The sequence below is a fragment of the Olea europaea genome, chromosome 7, assembly GCF_002742605.1.
Source record: "Olea europaea var. sylvestris chromosome 7, O_europaea_v1, whole genome shotgun sequence".
NCBI lineage: Eukaryota > Viridiplantae > Streptophyta > Magnoliopsida > Lamiales > Oleaceae > Olea > Olea europaea.
Window position 1 is genome coordinate 4,562,129 of NC_036243.1, and position 21,663 is coordinate 4,583,791.

Sequence of the window (21,663 nt, forward strand, 5' to 3'; positions counted from 1 at the left end):
TATATATATATATTATTTATTTATTTATTTTATGGCGGAAGAATGGATCATTGAAAGATTGTACTTTAGATCATCCTACGAAATAAGAGTAGTTGCCTGATTTTTTTTAGGAGAATATAATTCATACAATAGGAAAAGATGTAGTGACTGTGTTTGAAACATAGTAAAATGATGATGTTGAGATCAACAAACATCCCAATGGAATTGATTAAATTAAATAGAATAAAACTTATCTTCTTCTTGTTGCATTTTTGGCAATCAAACAGAGTATTTCTCTTTTGATTTTGCCATCCATGTACCAGAGATATATTTGGCCAAATACTTGAAGAAGGAATGAAGAATGTTGAAAATGTATGATTTTCTCTTATGTTTTTTCCTCCAACTTAAATTGTAATCTTACTTGCTATTGTTAACTTGAGTGTTCTTATGTAGGCCATTCTGTCTGGATGTTCAGCCGGTGGATTAGCATCGATTTTGCATTGTGATAACTTCAAAGCTCTTGTTCCCATGGTTGCTAAAGTAAAGTGTTTTGCCGATGCATGGTATTTTATTAACGCGTAAGATTTTGTATAAGGGGCTTGGTACCCAGACGAAATAATTTGATATGTACAAGAATCATGTTCTTTTGTTTCGTGTGGATCCAACATCTTTCTTTTTATCCTCTATAACAGGAAGGATATCTCTGGAGCACCGCATATAGAGGATTTCTATTATGATGTTGTCAAGACACACAGTGAACCAACCAGACAGTGAACCAATCACAGAGCCAGTGGGTGCAAGCATTCCTACAAACCCCCCATTTACGATATTAATGTACCAGACTAGATCAAATTGGCATTTATAAAGGTACATGGTTGATTATGGTGAAGTTCTGTTCTTGGTAAACTATTATTCCAGCAATGTATGTCTATTTTAAGTTGTCGAACAAAATCTTATGCTCAACAAAGAAAGATAAAGTTGGATTGAAGTAATTTCATCTTTGTTTCTTAAGTTCCCAGGAGCAGCCTTTGAATTGATAACTATGACTATAATATCTTATAACGGCATGACATTTTCAGTCTACATTTTAAACGTATTTTTTTGATCCCTTAACAACTCTAAGAGTGATTAAAATAGTGTGAAAATGCTGAGTCTTCTCTCTTATTATCTATATTCTGTTATAGAATGTTAAGAAGACTTCCTTCTTATATAGGTTTATTGAAAAACTGTAGCAAGACATTCCTGGTGAACTGGTCGATAAATAGTTAGAGGGGCTATGTGTTATCTATTACTTAATCCACCTTTACAAGCATCAGGGTGATTTCATTGCTACAAGCTGCATAACTCAAAAGCAGGCTTGCTAATGATCAGCTCAGAGCTTTGTATTCTTTTACTATATTTTCTTTGAATCACTAGTCAATTCTTTTTTTACTCTTTATTGGATGCTTGTAAATTGAAAATTATCTAATTTGGATTTGGATGAACTATAAATTTTGTTATATTTGTGTTTTGGTAAAATATTTTGGATTCAATATTACATTGATTGAGTCCTGTTTAATTAATTTATAGTCTTTGGCCTTTTTATATTATTTTGAATGAGGTTAAAAAAAAATTACTACAATATAAGCAATATATATATATATATATATATATATATATATGAAATAATTTAATTTCTTCCTACAAATTCTTTCAAAATAACATACAAATATGTTTTCCCCACAAATTTTTTTGTAGATAGGGTTTAACCCACAAAATAATATGTACCATGCTGTCATAAATATTCTTTTCCCACAATTTATTTATAGAAAAAAACACAATTTAGCCTACAACATAATTTGTAGGGAAAAGCGTAATTGTTTTGTGGGTAAAATTAATTTTAGCAGACAAATGATTTTGTCGGTAAAAAACTTACACAACAAATTGTGCTTGTCTCCAAAGGGTTCATAGGGAAAAATTTTAGCCCACAAATTTAAAAAATTTGTCGTCTTATACCTTTCCCCTCGATATTTGCCCACAAATATGCTTACAAAAATTTTTCGTCTGTAAATATTTTTTCCTACATATATGAACCTTTCCCTACAAGTAAAATTTGTAGGGAAAGCATCAATTTCTTGTAGTGTTACTTGGAATGGAATAAAGCCTAATAACTTTAGGAAATGGTCGATATAATTATAAATTTTCATAATCAATGGTTATATCTTTTACAAAAATCTCAAAACATCTCGACCATGAGGTTATATCTTAAAAATATTAAAAAAAATAAAATTGAGAAAAAGATGATTTTAGCCCACCCTAATATTTATCTCTTGTTCCTCCCCTATTAGAGCTATATTCAACAATCCTCCATACCAGGAGTCTCCTCTACTTCCATTGTATTTATTCCTAAGTCTCATAATGCTTCATCTCAGTCACTATATTGTCCAATTACCTTATGTACTATGTTTAACAAGGTTGTACAATTAAGCACATTATTACCTCATAAAAGTTGATGAAATATGTCATCGAAAAATTGATAAAATTTGTAAGTTTCATGAAATGTTTGGTCGAAAATGAGTTTTAGAAAATGGGACTAAACAAGACTTCATAAACAAGTTTTTTAAACGCGTTGGACGTTGTTTTTCTACAAAGTAGGTTGGCTTTACCAAGTGTGAATATATTATCTAACTAACTTGAGTTTTGTATCTAAAAGTCTGAATTCATTTTATTATCATGTGGACTACTAGACAATTTAATGAATATTTAAACTAATTTTGTGGTCGACAACTAATTGTGCCAGTTATAAAGAAAGGTTGGCGACTTACATGAACAGAACAATAGATTGTGCGCTTAGGATGCAATTTTCCCTATCTTAATTCATCAAATATTTGAAAACCTCTGTAAATACTAAATAGTCATTGGTCAGCCATACACTGATTGATAACATGTAAATCAAGAAACTATTACAAACTGAGGCAATAAAATTACTAATATTGAAGTATTACAACTTTTGAAAAGTCACATTAATTTTCTCCATTTCTAATCTTGAGTAATTTTTTCATAATTACTAGACAATTTAATGAATATTTAAACTAATTTTGTGGTCGACAACTAATTGTGCCAGTTATAAAGAAAGGTTGGCGACTTACATGAATAGAACAATAGATTGTGCGCTTAGGATGCAATTTTCCCTATCTTAATTCATCAAATATTTGAAAACCTCTGTAAATACTAAATAGTCATTGGTCAGCCATACACTGATTGATAACATGTAAATCAAGAAACTATTACAAACTGAGGCAATAAAATTACTAATATTGAAGTATTACAACTTTTGAAAAGTCACATTAATTTTCTCCATTTCTAATCTTGAGTAATTTTTTCATAATTACATTTTAGATATATCAATCTTGTTTTAAAAAATATGTCTCAAAAGGAGGCCAATTATGTGTGTGATACTTAAAACTAAAATATGAAAGACTAATGCGATTTTTTAAATGTGACAATGTCTCTTTTATTCTCTAAGAGATAATAATTGTATGATTGGCAAAACTTTAATATTTTTAAGTGTTATAAGTTGTAGGTCATGTAGAAATAATAGATAAATTACGACTAATATCTAATCATTTCCTACGTTGTACGCTGTCTAAGTAATCCAAAATGGAAAACCAATTTTATTGTTTAATATTTATAATATCAAGAAAATTATCCATAACTGCCTAATCAGAGATTAAGTAAACAACCAAATTGAAATAGCTCCTTTCCATAACTAATAAGTGGGATAAATCACACTTGTTTACTGGACTTTGTAATGGAATTCACTTGGGTACTACCAATTTTAATTCCCAAGATTTACTTATATTCCATCAGAGTCACTTGAAATAAGAAAAATATGCACCAAAATAATGCCCGGAACAAATAAATGCATGCTATTGTGCATGTTTATTATAGGCAATATCTGTCATGCTTGAGAAATAGTTGGAACAATGGGTAGCGAGCTCGATGGCGGATGACGGAGGATATTGGCAATATTCAAAATTACGCATTAACATTATTGTGCTTGTACTGGGAAATAATTGAGTTCTAAAACGTTGAAATGGGTCCACTTTTGTCATTTGCCTGTCTATGTAACTTTTATAAACAATTCTATTTCGATAGAATTGGTCAGAATTTTCATAATAAAATAAAAAGATAATGTATTATAAACAATACAGTGATTGTTTGATTAGGTATAGTAAGTTACGAGTGCTTTATCTAACTATTTCACCCTCCGAGTTTCTAGTAAAATAACATGACTATCCCTATTAATTAAGCCCTCGTTTTAGGCCCACATTATTCCTTATTAAATTATAATTTATTTTTCTATCTCTTCTTATCAATCATTTATTTTCTAATAAAATAATATTATATATAAATTCAAAAAAAAATCTTTTTTCTTTCTTCTTATTATAATAATATGAAATAACAGGGTTTGCTGCACCAATTGATCCTATACTTGGCCAACAGGAGAGGGCAAAAATGGCATTTGGAACAAAATGCAATTGCATTTGAATTAGTCAACTATTGTGAGCATGTAAAGTGATGGCATGTTTTCAATCAAAATGATAACAATAGGGCCCATTTCAATGCTCCAAAAATCAATTATTCTGAAAACAAGCACATCAGACAAACTTAATTATTTTGAAGTGTATTCACATAATTGTCTTATTGAATGGATCTTAAGATTCCTCAGTTGACACGCTGACTTGAGCCGCGTTGGAGAACCTCTACTAAGAACTTGACAAAATTATAACAAAGTTCTCAAATTTTGATTTAAGTACAGTATTGCAGAAAATTGTTTAGCTCAATCAAAGTGGAATCACCACGTAGTTAATTCGTGAAAATATTCTTATGGCTTAGGAAATAATTTAGCCCGTCTGGTGGCCATCTTTCTAGAAAAACATTGTTTTGAATAGTAAATCTGTGAAGAATGTGCAGTCGAAAATAGAGAAAAATTTTGAATTTACGTATAAAATATTTTAATATGTGAATGTGCGATTGAAAATTAGTGCAGAAAAGAGAGAGAGAGAGAGAATTTTGAAAGAATGGAAGGCAAATAAGGGTTTTATTGAATCAATTGCAAACATTCTGAAGGTAGCGTCTCTATAAACTTGACATAGTAGTATCGGGTTTTCTATATTGTCTTTAATCTCACTTTACATGCTCGGGATTAAAAAGGCCTCCAAAGAACATTATTAAGAACACTAAAGGGTAATTTGTAAAATTCCTGTAAGGAGATACCCTAAATCAGGTGATCGAGAATACAAAATGTTTGCTTGCTTACGAATGGAGGATTGGGACTCAGTTTAATACGTTTGGTTTCAGTCTTTATAATATGAAGCTTGGTGGAGATTTCATTTGAATAATTCTTGATGTGCTCTTTTTCTTGTGGATAGATATTATAATGATGATCTTCCTTTATTTATTATTTAACCGTTTACTATCACATATTAATTCAAAGATTAAACTTATTAAATTGGGGTTTAATATCTATTATAATAACATTTATTGGAGGGAGGTTACGGTAGGAAACCATCCACTTCTATGATTGATGGATGTTGGTAAGTGATTTTCTATATTAAGATCAATGTTCTATAAAGCGTAAAGTGTAAGAGATGTGGAGATCAAATTTCAAGCTTTACAAGTCTAGGTGAGGTCTAGACTTAAATGTTTTCTTATTTTTAATATTATTTTAAATTTTTAATTATTGTAAAAATTATTTAATATTAAGATAATGCCTACCAAACATCTAAAATTATAAAATACTATATTTACTTAATAATTACTACAATTAGTTATACAATTTTCAAGATTTCGAAATGCAAAAACTACACTATTTTTCATAGTTATATAACTTAATCTTATCTAAGAGGGTGTTTGGTAGGAATTTTTAGGTGAAAATGTATTTTTGAATAGTAAATTGATGGGAAATGTGTGGTTGAAAAATAAGAAAAAGCTTTTGATTTACGTGTAATATTATTTTTAAAAAAAATGTGTGGTTGAAAAGAGGAGAGAGAAAAATGCATTTTGATAAAAATGGGTGCCAAACAGGGCCTAAGTATCTAATTGCTTATCGGATAAAGTCGTTTTTTTGCTTTTATATTAAAATTATTTAAATAAAAGGTTTTTAAAAAAAATAAGAAAAAAAGTTAATAAACCAAAGTAAAATAAAAAACTTTTAAAAAAGGAAAAAATAAAAAAAATTAATAAAGCGCGCCTAGGCGTGAGTCGAACCAATTTACACTTAGTCCTGCATCAAGTGGTCAACTTGATAGTTGATTGCTTAATTCACAGCTAATCGCTAAATTCGCACTTACTGTCAAGGCGAGGCATTTAGCTCGTGCCTAAGCTCACTTTTTAGAATACTGATTAAGATATCAGAGGATCCCAAAACCAAACCCGTATAAAAATCTTTCCAGGATTTTCTCTCTCAAAATTGAAAAATGTTGTGCATGTTCCATCAAGTAGAGGGGTAATCATGTGGACGTTGGCTAGAAGGTTTAATGGTGTTGTGATGTTTTAATATCTATTGCGAATTTTCAATCACATCATGGATAATATGACTGGGGGTACCCATTTAATGTCCATAACCACTTTTGTTTCATGTAATTCAGATTGTACTTTATGTGTTCGTTTATGAAATTAATTTTTTTATAAGTGATAGTTAAAGCAAATTAAGTTTCTTCGCATAGAGTCATTTAAATAAAAATCTCCCTTGTTATTATATATTAATTTAGTCACATATCAGTAAAACTTTTTGTGAAAAGAAATTGATGTTATTTAACGTTTTGTTTATATAATGTGTTGGATGTGGGGAGAGAAAAGGCAGTATTTTGCAAACAAGCAGAATAACCATATAAGAATCGATGTTCAGGTTATGTGTTACATCATGTGATGGCATGATAGATATGCATAATGCTTTCAAAGATAGAATAATTTATCTTTTGATAATTCATTAAAGACTGTCAAAATAGTAATATGAATCAGTTAGAAGTGATATACGTAAATTAATTGAAAAAGAGAAGACATAAGAATGATCTAAAAAAACGTTCGTAACTTCCAGATCAAGTGAATTATGATCTTGTTTAATTCTAGCCTTATATACACAAATCGAATGTGCAAAGAGTTGAGTTGTTAAGAGTATTTTAATTCCATTATCGATAAAAAGTAAATTAAAGTAACTTTTTCCCATCACTAATAATTGGGATGAATCATAGTAGTTTTTGCGACTTTGAGATAAATTTCACTTGCGCTCTTACCAATTTGAATTCATAAATTGAGTTTTCCAAATTTTCCTTATATTCCATCCGAGTAACTTGATCAAAATGAGAAAATTGTGCACCAAAATAACAACTAGAACAAATAAATACTCGTGATTGTGCATGTTTGTTATGGGCAATAGTTGTGACGCTTGAGAAGTAGTTGCAACAATGCCAAAGTTGGTAGCGGGCTCAATGGCGGATGATGGGATATTGGCAATGCTCAAAACTGCAATTTAAATTTTTTTGTCCATGTTTAGAGATTTTTTGCCCGTTGCATAGAACAGCCCAATTTCAATTGATTGCAGGTTCAGACAACAAAGGTTGATTGCATGTGAATTTTCAAGAATCTACTTTCAAGTTTTTCCCCTTCATACCCCATGCCTCCAACAACCCATTTTTTGGAATTGATTGAAGGTGGTTGGTTGGAGTGTATAGGGGTGAAAACAGTGAATCGTAAGATAATATCAAGCCCTATTTGGTTTTGATTTTTCATCCCAAAAAATAAAATTTTTGACTGTTACTTTTCTATTTCAGTCGTCATTTTTTACTTTTTCACTCTCAGATAGGACCCATTTTTCTCTCTAATGATAAAAAATCAATTCTTAAAATTACTATTGAACATACCCCTAAAAATAATGGGAAATGGCTACCAAACGCGCTTGTCTATGAAAGTAATTGATTTTTGGGACGTTGAAATGGGCCCCCACTGTTTTCATTTGCCTATGTTTCGTATGACTTTTATAAACAAAATTCCATTATAATCCAAATTTCTAATAGAATTGGTTAAAATTTCCATACTATAATAAAATAAAAGACCCAATGCAGTGACTATTCAATTAGATGTAGTAGGTTAGCAGTGTATTCAACAACATCTATAATCACTTTTGAATTAGTCAACTATTTTAGGCGTGTAATTTGATGACACGTTTTCAATCAAAAGGACAACAGTGGGACGTAATCCAGATGCTCCAAAAATTAATTATTATTTTTAAAATAACCGCACTCAAACAAGCACAATTATGCTAAAGTTGTTCACATAATTGTCTCGTTGAATGATGTTGTTCAGATTCCTCATCGGACACTTTGACTTGAGTTGTGGAGGACCTCCGCTAAGAAACCCCATCCTCACCTTAGATGTTTATTCTTGTGCAGGTAAATCTCCAAAATCTCCTGGCACATAGAGATTGGGAAAAAATTTCCCTCGGTCGCACATAGAAGTAGCGAGAGTGAAAAGCTTAAAAATGAGTAAGAAAGAGAAAAAAAAATTTAACGTCATTCGACGAATCACCAATAACCAAAAGAGAAATAGACCTTACAATACAAGAGTTTTCTCAACCTTCTACTTCTCATACGAAACCAAAAAATGAATAACTTGCGGCGCAAACTTAATCGTAATTTTTTTTCCTACTCTCTCTCTCTCTTCTCGCTTTTTTTCGTCTCTAAACACTAATTTCTCTGTTTAGAATTCACAATTTTTTGGTACCTGAATCTTGTTCTCTCGCTACCATTAGTTGTTGAGACCGATTGACCAATAATGCAGGAATTGAAATTTAATGAATTCCACTTGTTGTAATTGAAGTATTGAACAAGATCACAAATAACCCAAAAATAAAATTAAAGTAAGTAAAAGAAGAACTGACAGAAGGAACGATGTTTTATTAATTCACTATAAAATGAGAGCACAATATAGCAAAAGGCTTCACTAATACTGAAGAGGAACCTTGTATTTATAGTATAAAATCTAGCCCTAAAAGAGTCCCAAAAAAGGTAAGAAATCTAATACAATTTAGACTCCTATTTGATTCACACTTCTAACAATCTCCACCTTGACTCAAATTCCGGTGCAACGAACGAAGCTCCAAAATTTCTCCACCTTAAGAAATAATCCGTCTGCATCAAAATGAACTGACCAATCTCCTCAATGCAATAACCAAACTCTCCACGATAACACGTTCCCCCGCCCGTCGTCCACAAGCGACACCCGAACCCAAACCTGGGTTCTCAAAATTCCTCTTGGAATTAACAATCACTGGACAGGGTCGAAGCACACCCTGTAGCAGAAACCACACCAAATGCACAATTAGAAGGTCCCTTGCCAATATTGTCGCCTTCAATGATTTCTAAAGCATTACAGACATCTCCAAAAATGTACCTACGCTCCATGAGTCAATTGGCATTATAAGAACACAGTGTAATCGCTAAAATTGGTGACAAAGCGGAATCACCAATACTCCCTTGAGCAAAGTTCTTAACTGATCCAGAGCTAAACCCAAGAGGTATTATACCAAATTGAATGTCCACCATGGTACTGAACTTGTCCAAATGTCTCTGAACTGGTTCTGCGCTCCCCTACAAGATGTACAACTGGGATTTCCTCCGTCCCTCCTGTACAACCCGGACACTCCTTCGAACCTTCAAGACTCCACCTCCACTAGAAAATTTGTACCCTCTTTCATCCAAGGTACTAAGTGATATGAGATTCTTTGTCAAGTCTGGAACATGACAAACCTGATCAAGTGTCCTCACTGTTCCATCCTGTAGCCTCAATCTGACTCGACCGATTCCTGCAACCTGGCAAGATTGGTTGTTTCCCGTGACAACTCCACCTTACTTCACCGTCTCATATGTTTGAAACAAAACTCTATTGGGACACATATGATACGAACAAGTAGAATCTAGAATCCACTCCTCATGTTTGGATTCCCCGTCAGATACAGCCAACATCACATCTCCATCATCACAAAATTTTTTAGCAATATTAGTCTCGTTCGAATTACCTGATCGCCCCGCATGATTTGCATGTAAATCACCTTTACCTTGCAACTTGTCGCAATCTTTCTTGATGTGTCCTTTCCTCTTGCAGTGATAACAATACACATTGCTGTACTTCACCTTCGATCTACCCCTCCGTCGATCACCATGAGTAACAAGAGCATCCCCACTCCTAGATGTAGGATCTCCAACCAACAACTCCATCTTCTCTTTTGAGAACAGGGCGTCGTATACCTCCTCAATGGATAACGTGTCCCGACTATACAGAATAGTATCATGAAATGACGAAAAAGAATTGGGTAGCGAACACAACAGGAACAATGCTAGATCCTCTTCATCATATTTTACCTTCAACGTCTCCAAATCTGCAACGATCTCCTTGAACACAGCAAGGTGGTCCTGCAATGACCCTCCTTCCGCCAAGCGATGAGAATACAACCTTTGCTTTAGAGTCAGTTTGCCCGTCAAACTCTTTGTCATGCACAACTGCTCCAGCTTGAGCCACAAAGCAGCCGCTGTCTTCTCCTTCAAAATATCTTGCAGCAAATTGTTGGATAAATGAAGTTGGATTTACGCTAAAGCCTTCCGATCCTTCCGTTGTTTCTCCTCCATAGACAAGCTTGCTGGCATCCTATCAAAACCCAGCAAAGCATCATCAAGATCCATCTGCGTCAACACAGCTCTCACCTTCACTTGCCATAGCGAAAATCTTGTATTGCGATCCAATAGCGGAATTTTATACTTCAACGAAATCATCTCTAAAAAATCTCAATCAAATCAGGAAGAAGTTGCAATCTGCAACACCCAAAACTGAAAACTACCGAACGTGCAAGGGGCAAAATAGTCCAAAAGCACAATTTTGCCCAAAACTGAAATTGGACACCACCACAAGGTCCGTCTCGTCGTCCGGAGAAAACTGCCTGAAGACACCGTCGAGGAAAATGCCTCACGCGCCGCCACTCGCTCACCGGAGTTACCACCGCCGGCGACTGGTCGGAAAACGCGCCAACGACCTGTGACCCTTTCTGGACCGTTTCTGCCTGTTAAGTCCACTGGCGGTGTTCGTTCTCCAAACTTTTTTTGGTTTGAACAAAAAATGCAAAAATAGATCCGACAGAAAATTGAAAAATTGGACAGATTCGTTTTCTGATTTTCTGGTAATTTTCAGACAATTTTCCGATCAGTTTCAGGCCAAAAATCCACCAACAACCCTGCTCTGATACCACTTGTTGAGACCGATTGACCAATAATGCAGGAATTGAGATTTAATGAATTCCACTTATTGTAATTGAAGTATTGAACAAAATCACAAATAACCCAAAAACAAAATTAAAGTAAGTAAAAGAAGAACTGGCAGAAAGAACGGTGTTTTATTAATTCACTATAAAAGGAGAGCACAATACAGCAAAAGGCTTCACTAATACTGAAAGAGAAACCTTGTATTTATAGTATAAAATCTAGCCCTAAAAGAGTCCCAAAATAGGTAAAAAATCAAATGCAATTTAGACTCCTATTTGAGTCACACTCCTAACATTAGTGTCGTGACCCATCAATTGAATAAGGGTAAGTCTGCTTGTACTGCACTTTTTGCAATACAAGCTTCACATGAGGGGACAACCATATTTTTCAAAGTTATGGATAGAAAGTAGAGAGAGAAAGGGATAAAAGAAAGTAAATTGGGACAAAGTAAATTGGGACAATCATTTTCTCCAAAGTTAAAGAGAGACAAAGTAGGAAGAGAAAAAAGAAAGTGCACATCACCGGTGAGCCACTTTTCATGTAATGTGTGAAGAGTAAAAAGAGAAAAAGTTATTATTGCAGCGACTAATGCAATGTGAATTTCGCAGTTTTGCACATTAAGATACGATTAGTATAAAAAATGAAGTCATTTTTTATAGAGTCGTCACTTTAAGCAAATTTATATTAGTAAAAGGTTAAGTATCGTTTGGGTTATTGATGCATATGCATCCCAGGACATTGTACACGTTTAATTGAACATGTGGCCGCTTGGAACATTAGGGCCCTGTTACCATGTGATATTTTTTCACTATTAATTATGACATTGCTTTTCTCCATCTGCAAAAACTATTAGCATTGTTAATTATTGAAAATCCATAATGATATATGATCCCTCAGTACTAATACCAAACCACAGACTCCTGCATTCTGCATCTCTCTCTTTTCACTCTCCCTCTCCAAAATCAATTAATCACACACAACACTATTCCAAAGCAAGAAAATGAATGTTGCCATTAGTGCTTCCGCTCGAGTTACACTGCAGAAGTTGCTTGATCTCGCTAACGCAGACCTGAGTCTGGTGTGGAGTTTCAAGAAAGACTTAAGAAAGTTAGACGGATTGTTGAAAATGATGGATCTTGTCTTACAAGATGCTGAGAAACGTGAAGTTACCGATGAGGCTGTCAAACTCTGGCTCAAGAAGCTTCGAGATGTTACTTACGATGTTGATCATGTCTTGGATGAGATCAACTATGAAGATATGCGTCATATGGTGGAGATCCAAGACCAGACTAAGATATGGGCGTGCTTAAACATCTTTTGCTTTACCCCCCGTTTGGTGTTCCGATGGAGAATGGCTCGCAGGATCAAGGAGATAAATGTCAACTTCGAGGATATAAACAAAAATGCTACTGACCTTGGCCTCCAGAGAGTTGCGAATTTTGCTCCCCTTGTTCCTCTGTTCATGCAAACTGATGGCATAACTGTTGACTCAAATGTTGTCGGAAGACAAGATGATGAAGCAAAAATTTTGAAGCTGATAACAAACACAAACGACGCAGTTATTTCGGTCCTTCCCATAGTTGGAATGGGAGGGCTTGGCAAGACAGCGCTAGCTCGGTCGGTCTTTAATCATCCGAGCACAAAGAGTCTTTTTGGCAAAAGGATTTGGGTATGTGTTTCTGAAAATTTTGATGTGGTCACGCTTTTTAAAAGGATTCTGAAAACCTTAGAAGAAAGTTCTTATGGAGACAACAGGCAAAGTTCTCATGGAGACAACAGGCAAGCTGTTGTGGAGGAGCTTCAAGAGAAATTGGGAGGCAAAAGATGCTTGTTCTTGACGATGTTTGGAATTACAAAATACAAGCTTGGGATGACTTCCAAAGTACTATGGCTGGAGTTAACACCAATAAAGGAAATGTCATCATGGTGACTACACGTCTTCAAAGTGTGGCATCAATTGTGAAAACTTACAGAGATCCATACAACTTGAATTTATTAACAGATGATGAATGCTGGTCTATAATCAAAACAAGGACTTTTGGAGATGAAGAAATACCAGAACAATTAAAAATAGTTGGAAAGAAGATTGCTTGCAAATGTAGAGGTCTACCATTAGCAGCAAAAATGATCGGCGGAACTTTGCAAGGAAAGGAAGTAGATGAGTGGGTTTCAGTTCTAGAGACCAGGCTTTCAAATCTCGGAGCGAATGAGGACAGTATAACGCAAGTCTTAAAGATAAGCTTTGATCGTTTATCTTCTCCTTTACTTAAAAAATGTTTTGCCTATTGTTCAATATTTGCCAAAGATTCAGAAATAGAGAGAGAAGATTTAATCCAACTCTGGATGGCGGAAGGATTTCTTCCAGATAATCCAGAAATTAATATGGAGACTTTGGGCAATACAATTTTTAAAATTCTTTTGCAAAATTCCTTCTTGCAAGAGGCAGGAAAGGATGTATATGGAAATATCAGACATTGCAAGATGCATGATCTTGTGCATGATCTGGCATGCTCTGTTTCAAATTCAGAAAGCTTTAATACCGAGGATCGCTATACTGATGACATTCCCAAAGTCAGATACCTTGCAATGGAATTGCTCGAACAGGAAACACAAGTGATTACAGAAGAGAAAGCAAGTTATCTGCGCACATTTTTCTTGCGAAGGGGCAGCTTACCAGACAAAATTTTGCCATGGTTCACGCACCTGCACATTCTAAAGTTATGTGGCGCAAGGATTGAAGTTCTTCCCTCCGCAGTTGGAAAGTTGATACATTTGAGATATCTTGATGCATCCCAAAATGGAAATATGGAAACTTTGCCAGATTCTATTTGCGAGCTCTACAATTTGCAAACTTTAAGGATTATAGAATGCTTCTTCATTCGACGGCTTCCAGAAATGCTATGTGACTTGAGTAATTTGAGACATCTTTACTTTTATCCATTATTCCATCAATCTGATTTCCAGATGCCGCTTAAAATTAGAAAATTGTCTCTTCTACAAACATTACCGTTTTTTATAGTGGGTGACAAGGAAGGCTGCCGAATTGAAGAGCTGGGATTTTTGAAGAATCTTACAGGCCAACTGGATATATTCAACCTTGAACTAGTGAATGGCATAGAAGAAGCTGAGAAGGCAAATTTGGTTGGAAAGCCAAAGATATATGGGTTAAGTTTTATGTGGACAACAAACAATGATGAGAATGTCTCGGAAGGCAACAACAACAACGATGAAAGTGTCCTTAAAGGCCTCCAACCTCACCCGAATTTGAAGAGCATAAAAATTGAAGGGTTCAGAGGTACAAACTTCCCATCATGGACTATGAGAATGGAAGTATTCCTTGATGGCCGTGGTCCATTGAAACTTGATAAATTGATCGAGGTCAACTTCAGTAATTGCAAAAATTGTGAAGAAATTCCGTCGTTTGGCCACCTGCCACTCCTCAAATATCTTACCTTGGACGGTTTGACTAACATAAGATCCATAGGTCGTTCATTCTATGGTGTCAGTTCTAGCAACTGCTGCCAAGAGACAAGAGTAATGTTCCCAGCGCTAGAAAAACTCATTCTAAGAAGCATGCCAAACCTAACAGAGTGGACGGAAGCTGAGGCAACGCCAGTGGCAGAAACACGAACAAGCAGAGAGCAGGCATTTCCTTGCCTTAAAGTTTTGGAGATTTTCAATTGCCACAAATTGAATACTTGTCCAAGTCATTTCCTTTGCTTGAAGAAATTGGAGATTGATACTATGGATAGTGATTTTCCTTCGACAAAGATTTTGAGTAGCAACGACCTAACTTCTTTGATAAGACTCTCGATCAAGAATATAGCACAGCTCACTTGTCTTCCCCACATGAAAGGATGTGAGAATTATCTTCAAGATTTGATTATTGAAGATTGTGACAAATTGAGAGAATTACCTGATGATCTACTTAGCTTCCACTCTCTTGTGTATTTGAGAATAATTATATGTCGAAGTCTACAATCAATTTCATATCGAAGTGGACAAAAAGGCCCCCCTTCTCTTCGACACTTGGAAATTAGGAAATGCTCTGAGCTGAGCTACTTACCAAGAGAACTGATTGAGTCCACCAGGTGTCTTAAGTATCTACGGGTGACTGGATGCGACAAACTCATTTCTTTCCCAATGGATTTAGGGGAATTGCCTTATATCTCATGTTTAGAGATGCACAATTGTCCTGAATTGAGTACTTTGCCCAAGCGAATTGGCCTTCTTAGAAACGTAAGATGGTTGCTCTTTGGTAGATTCTCAAAATCAATCGATTTCAACTCATTCCAAGCTGCTCTCGACGGCATCCAACAATCCAAATCTCTCCGGGAATTGACTTTACATGGTTGGGAACATTGGGATTCATTGCCATATCAGCTTCAGCATTTCACTTTGCTCCAACGGTTATCATTATCTGGTTTTGGAATTGAAGCATTGCCAGAGTGGTTTGGGGGTCTGTCATCTCTTTCAGAATTAATCCTACATGACTTAAAAAAGCTTAGGCATATGCCCTGTGAGGAAGCGATGCAACGCCTCACCAAGCTTGGACAGTTAATTGTTAAAGACTGTCCATTGTTGGAGGAGGGGTTCTGCGAAAAAAAAGGCCCTGATTCTAAGTGGTCAAAGGTTTCATATCTTCCTAGGATATTTGGAGAGGGCACATGGGTTTAAAGAGACCTGATATGCTGATATAGTTGGTAAGTAATTGAGCAAAACCACTTAAGTTTTCATTATTTGTTTTTATTATAAAATATAATGATTTACTGTATGTTGTAAATATAAATTAATAATGCCTAAGCAGTGTTATGGATTTGTTAATCAGAGCGGGCCTACATGGTTAAAAAGTCCTGATATGCTGATATAGTTGGGGTAAGTATTTGAGCTCGACCACTTAAGTTTCATTATTTCTTTTTATTATACGCTATAATAATTTACTCTGTATGTTGTAAATATGCACTAAAATCAGATATTTCTACATAAATTCAATGAACGTACACCCAACAATTATATTAATCACTATTTCTATTTGTAAGTACTTATTATTATTTTCAGATTAAGGATCTCCTAAGGATTTGTAAATAGCGAGTATTTTCACTTTGTTGTAATTATTATTGCAATTTAAATTTGATAAGGTTCTCTATTTACCAATCAATTGTGCCTTAACCTAGTATCTATATCGAAGTACATTAAAGTTATTTTGTAGATTTCACTGAGATATCTAATGCAAAATTAATTTATTTTTCTTTGACTGTTGTTAGTGGAACGTGGATATTGATTAGTCAAATGTTCGAGGTAAAAGACATTATTTGACTTTTTGATGGAGTTTGAGCAAAATTAAACTTCTCCAGTATTGACTCTTGGGGTAGCTCTCTCTCTCTTCTCTCTCTTCAAATTGTTAATTTTTAATACTCTGTATGTCCAGTATGTTAAATTCATTTTTAAACACTATTGTGCTTTTAATTATTTCTTAGTGTTTAGTAAAATGCTATTTTGCTTGTATTATTTCTTAGGTCCAGGGATTTCTAGTTCTTAATCTATTTCATCATATTAAATTTTATAGATATGGAGGAAATTGCACAGGATGTCAATTTTTCTCAGGATATTTACAAAAATGTCACTTTTTTTAAAACATTGCAAGAATGTCAATTTAAGACATATTTGTCCTTGAAAATAATTTCAAATTCCATACATGTCCTAATCAAATGAGATTTGACCCAATGGAAGAAATTGTACAAAAATCTTGTCAATGTCATAGATGAAAAGTTGGAAAAAAAATAGATGAATTTTATTTCTCTCATTCAAACAACTCTTAACTCTCTCACTCACTCACTTACTCTCTCTCTCTCATTACGGGTTTCAATCCAAGAGAGGAAAATCTTGTTTTTTTTACTCAGTTTTTGTGATATTTTCATCTGTAAGGGGTTTATGAGATGCGAAAAATGGAGCTTTTTGCTCGGTTTAAAATAAGAGCTGGGGCTTGGATTAGAAAGAGGTAAAAATCCTTTTGATATTCAGTAATTGTTTTGGACATTTTGAATAATTTTTGGTTGTGTTATGTGATAAGTGTGTTTTTGCACACTTATTTACATCACAAACATGACTTAAATACAAGTAAAATGATTGGATTGTTACTTAACTTTGTCAAATTCATGCAATGTAGGAAATTATATGGAAATAGTGGAATTCAGGAGAAAAGAGCTGAAAAAGGACCAAATTGGAGCAAAATGAAAATTCAGGGACCAAATTGCAATTATCTGAAAGTTGATCCGATGAACACATCAAGCAATTGATCAAGCCAAGCACCAATTGGAAGTTATAAGGGAACATTGGAGCAACTAGGAACAAGAGAGGAGGTCAAGGAGTGAAGGAATGAAACTTGAGGGCCAAAATGACTCAAACTAGAAGTTAGCTCTACTATTCGGTCGCTTAGTATAAAACCTATGCGGTCGCTAGTGAACCTCCAGGGATTAAAAACGCCATTTTTCTTATGCCTATGCGGTCGCATAGGTATAATTTTCCCCCAATTTTTGCAGTTTCCTTATATGATTGCAACTCCTTTGGTAACCTAATTTGGACGGGTTTAAATAGCAACAAAACATCCAGAAGCCGCACGAACGAATTGGGAGGCAAAAACATTCATCTTTGAGTGGATTTGAAGGCAAGAATAAGAATTGATTCGAGATTTACAAGATTTCTTCAAGTTTTGATAACCCAGTGATGTATTTTATTCATACTTTGTTAAATTTCGTTATTTTTATCATGATAGGCTAGATTTCTGCAATTAGGTGATCGATGAACCATGTAATTATTATTGAACTTGTTATTTCATGATTTTGGATTATTAGTGCAATGGGATATTTGAATGGATTATATTGCTTTGTTTATTTCCACAATTAATGTGCACTTAATTTGTGTAAACTTGGTGGTTTAATTCTGAATTTGAGAAAATTAGATTAAACTCGACATATATAATTCATCATAGGGTTCGATAGGGGATAGAAATATACCCCTATGCCCTATGTAAATCTTTAATTGCTCATAAAAAGATTATATGCGTTCTTGTATAATTGCATCCGTCATAGAGATATAGGCTGATGATTTATGAGAATAGGTTCAATACATCTCGAGAGAGAGTATTGAATAGATTGATGAGCATTGATTTGTCAAATTCTTATTGAATTATCAAAATTGTGAAATTAGGGTTTAATTAGTAATTACGTGGGGATTTGTAATCCTAGTGCATTTGTTTTACATAAATTTTCATAAATTGACAATACATTTCATTTATTTTTATAACATTTCGTAATTGAGTCATTCGTTAAGTGAATTTAAGTAATTAGGGTTGATTTGAAATTAGGGTTTTTCAATTTGGGGATTTCCCCCAAATTAGGGTTTGATTTGAAATTAGGATTTTTCAATTTGGGGATTTCTCCCAAAATTAGGGCTTTTGATTCCAAAATTCATTTTAACTTAATTAGTTTCGGTTAAGGCTAAAATAAGTAAAATTGAACTACTCTTTCTCTGTGGGACGATACTCGGACTTCTAAAGTCCACTTTATTACTTGTTACGACCCGTACACTTGCGGTAATTTAAATCGAAAGAAATATTTCGCGAACATTATGATTAGAAATGTTTTTCCCCAACTTTCTGCAATTTCATGCCATAAATTTTAATTTTCTCTTTTTTTATACATCTTCTATTAGTGATGCATATATGCACACGTAACACGTACCAACACTAATGTTGAGGGAAAAAATTATTTAGGGTTCGAATTTAATATTTGTCCTCTTCCTTTGCTTTCAAAGTCCAAATTTCAAGTATTTTGAATGTTTCAATATTTTTGGTACTTGTGTGATGTGGAAATAACATTACTATTACTTGGAATCCATTTGTTGTGGGAGGTACCCGTATTTAGGTTGAACTCTTGCTAGACAGTTGACAGCATACCTGTGATTTTAATATTTTGTTATGCTCGAATATGGAGTGAAATAAGTTTCAATAATACCTATTTGCTTAGAGGTGAAAAGTAGATTTTCCGATAGTTCATCTATCGACAGTTCACTAATGTAGAGAAATGCCATCGCGCCTAACTGTCGGTTTCGACAGTTAGCCTCGGTAATTCTCGATAGATGAAACAGTCGACAGATGAACTATCGAGAACGACAGTTCAGTCCTTCCCTCCGCTCAGTTCCACAAGTCAAACTTTGGTTCATTCTAACATTGCACGAGTGTTTTACATAAACATATATGAAATGCTATGATCTCATGATTTTTTTGATTGATTTGTCCTTATTTGGTTAGATTTTTTCCATCCAAACGTCTCACATGTGACTGATTTCCATATGTGGTTATATTTTTGTGTTTCACGTTTTTATTTGTATAACATTACCACCACCGTCACGATTCATTCTTCATAATTTTTGGATCACATACAATTCAAATCTATTTTTGTGGAAGTTGCTTGTTTGAATTCAGATTATGATAGATTGCATGAATCAATTGAGTTATATTATGTACTGTGATCAGATTGTTTTTACACATAAGGTGAACGTTATTACATTTCTTCACATTGTTTTCTACGTGCTTTATCTCGGAATACTAATTTCACCAATGTATGATGACATATGAGCAGACTCATACTCATGACTTGAATAATCGTCAAAGTGTTGGTGCACACATTCTTGCTATAATTGGAGATGGAACCAATCGATTTCGTTGTCAAAGAAAGAGCAACCTTCACAACGGTCTACTTTTGATGACTGTGGCAACTGCATGGAAAAACATTTTGTTTTCTATTTATGTATATAATTTTGCATTAGTTGGTTTTATTTATGTGATGTTGGCAGAGGAAACTGTTTTTGTTTCGTACAGAAAATGTTTATAGTAATGAATAGTAAATAGTAAAGAATAGTAGATTGTTTTTTAAATAGGGTCATGAAGCTACTCCACAGTACAAAACAATGGTTAAATCATGTTCGATACTTGAGCAAGGTTGTGTACATAAAAATGATTTTTGGTGCATTTTATAACTTTCTTGCTTTCGAAACTCATTTGATTTATCGATTAAAACTAGTATTCAATTAAAAATAAACATGATTGAATTGAATATTATGATTTGTTTCAATCGAAAACATTCGTGAATCATGGTAATATCACTGGACATCGTTTTCTTGCAAAACATAATGAGCAGTTCTTTGTTTGCATTAAAATATTGTGCGTACCATGTTTCAATCAAGATGAAATGGTACACATGATTTAATGTACACAATTTTCATAAATGATAGACCAAGTGTGAGTGATACAAGCGCACTTAGATTTTAAAAGCATCACACTAATTGTCTTTTAAATTCAATTTGAGATGTGATGAAAATAAGTCTTCATCGTCGCGTATTTCGGTCGGAGGTATATTCAAGTTAACGACCTTGAACTTCAATTCAATTTGAGTACCAGGATCAAGAATATCAAGTTTGTCCTTCAATATTAACAAAAGTCCGGTTACGATATTACTTGTCGGAACCAGAATGTAAGTGGTTTTGTCCCCTCTTCACTTCTATTCGTCATCCGCATGAACAAACTTTCCCCATGCGACATGATGAAACTCAAATGATTATTCATACCTCAAATGTTGGGATTGCAACGATAAGAATTCTATAGAATCAATATGTTGGCATTTAATAGCATAAAAGTGGCACTACATAATACGTAAATCCGTACAATAGTAAAAGATCAAATCAAGGCTTTCCATCGTTTTTAAGTGTTCAATTTGGCAGTAAAACTATATATCCCGACAATTTGTAAATGTCGGGTTCGACATTTCAAACGTCTAACCCGACGGTTTGTAAATGTCAAATTCGACAGTTGAACCGTCGAAAATGTCGAGAAGCAGATGACAGTGGGTAGAACATATTCTTCAGCACAACACATTAAGTGTGATAATTAGTATTGAGCTAGATGAAAAAGGTCATATTGGCCTTGTTATTGAAGAGACATTTAATGAAAACATTATTTGGTTTGAATGGAAGAAAGTATTCAAAACCTTAATAGTGATAATCACATTTGTGAAGGATTTTTTAAAAAAAAAAATCAATGAATAATAGTTTCAAAAATTTTAAGTAAATATGTTCAGGTTGTATTTAATATTTACAAAACAGTAAACTGTAGAAGTAAAATGTAAATATTTTCTAATAACTAACCTCTCAAAATGGATTATGAATGCAAGAGAAAAATCTTCTTGATAAATGAAATGAAGAAGATGAGAAAAATTAGGGTTTGTAAGGGAAGAAGAAGATATATTTGTTTATGTTTCATTTTAAATTTCTTTTACCCTTTTTTATTAACACAAATTCATATTAATTAATATAATACACATTTATCTATATTTTTTAT

At 33.9% G+C, this 21,663-nt stretch overlaps 2 protein-coding genes across 5 annotated transcripts; both read left to right on the forward strand.

Moving 5' to 3' along the window:
* The first annotated feature begins 11 nt into the window (after window positions 1-11).
* Window positions 12-976, forward strand: LOC111396737 (pectin acetylesterase 8-like). The gene is made up of 3 exons (XM_023023224.1): window positions 12-351; window positions 433-557; window positions 672-976. The coding sequence occupies exons 1-3, from the start codon at window positions 334-336 to the stop codon at window positions 751-753; spliced, it is 225 nt and encodes a 74-aa protein (XP_022878992.1). The 5' UTR covers window positions 12-333; the 3' UTR covers window positions 754-976.
* Window positions 977-12,144: 11,168 nt separating this feature from the next.
* Window positions 12,145-17,479, forward strand: LOC111396738 (putative disease resistance protein RGA3). 4 transcript variants are annotated; one of them, XM_023023226.1, is made up of 5 exons: window positions 12,145-15,973; window positions 16,099-16,145; window positions 16,535-16,638; window positions 17,196-17,268; window positions 17,437-17,479. In XM_023023226.1, the coding sequence occupies exon 1, from the start codon at window positions 13,095-13,097 to the stop codon at window positions 15,945-15,947; it is 2,853 nt and encodes a 950-aa protein (XP_022878994.1). In that variant the 5' UTR covers window positions 12,145-13,094; the 3' UTR covers window positions 15,948-15,973; window positions 16,099-16,145; window positions 16,535-16,638; window positions 17,196-17,268; window positions 17,437-17,479. The 4 variants fall into 4 exon arrangements, with proteins under 4 accessions (XP_022878994.1, XP_022878995.1, XP_022878993.1 ...); XM_023023227.1 differs by having other exon boundaries at window positions 16,078-16,145; window positions 16,535-17,268; XM_023023225.1 differs by having other exon boundaries at window positions 16,535-17,268.
* Window positions 17,480-21,663: the final 4,184 nt, after the last annotated feature.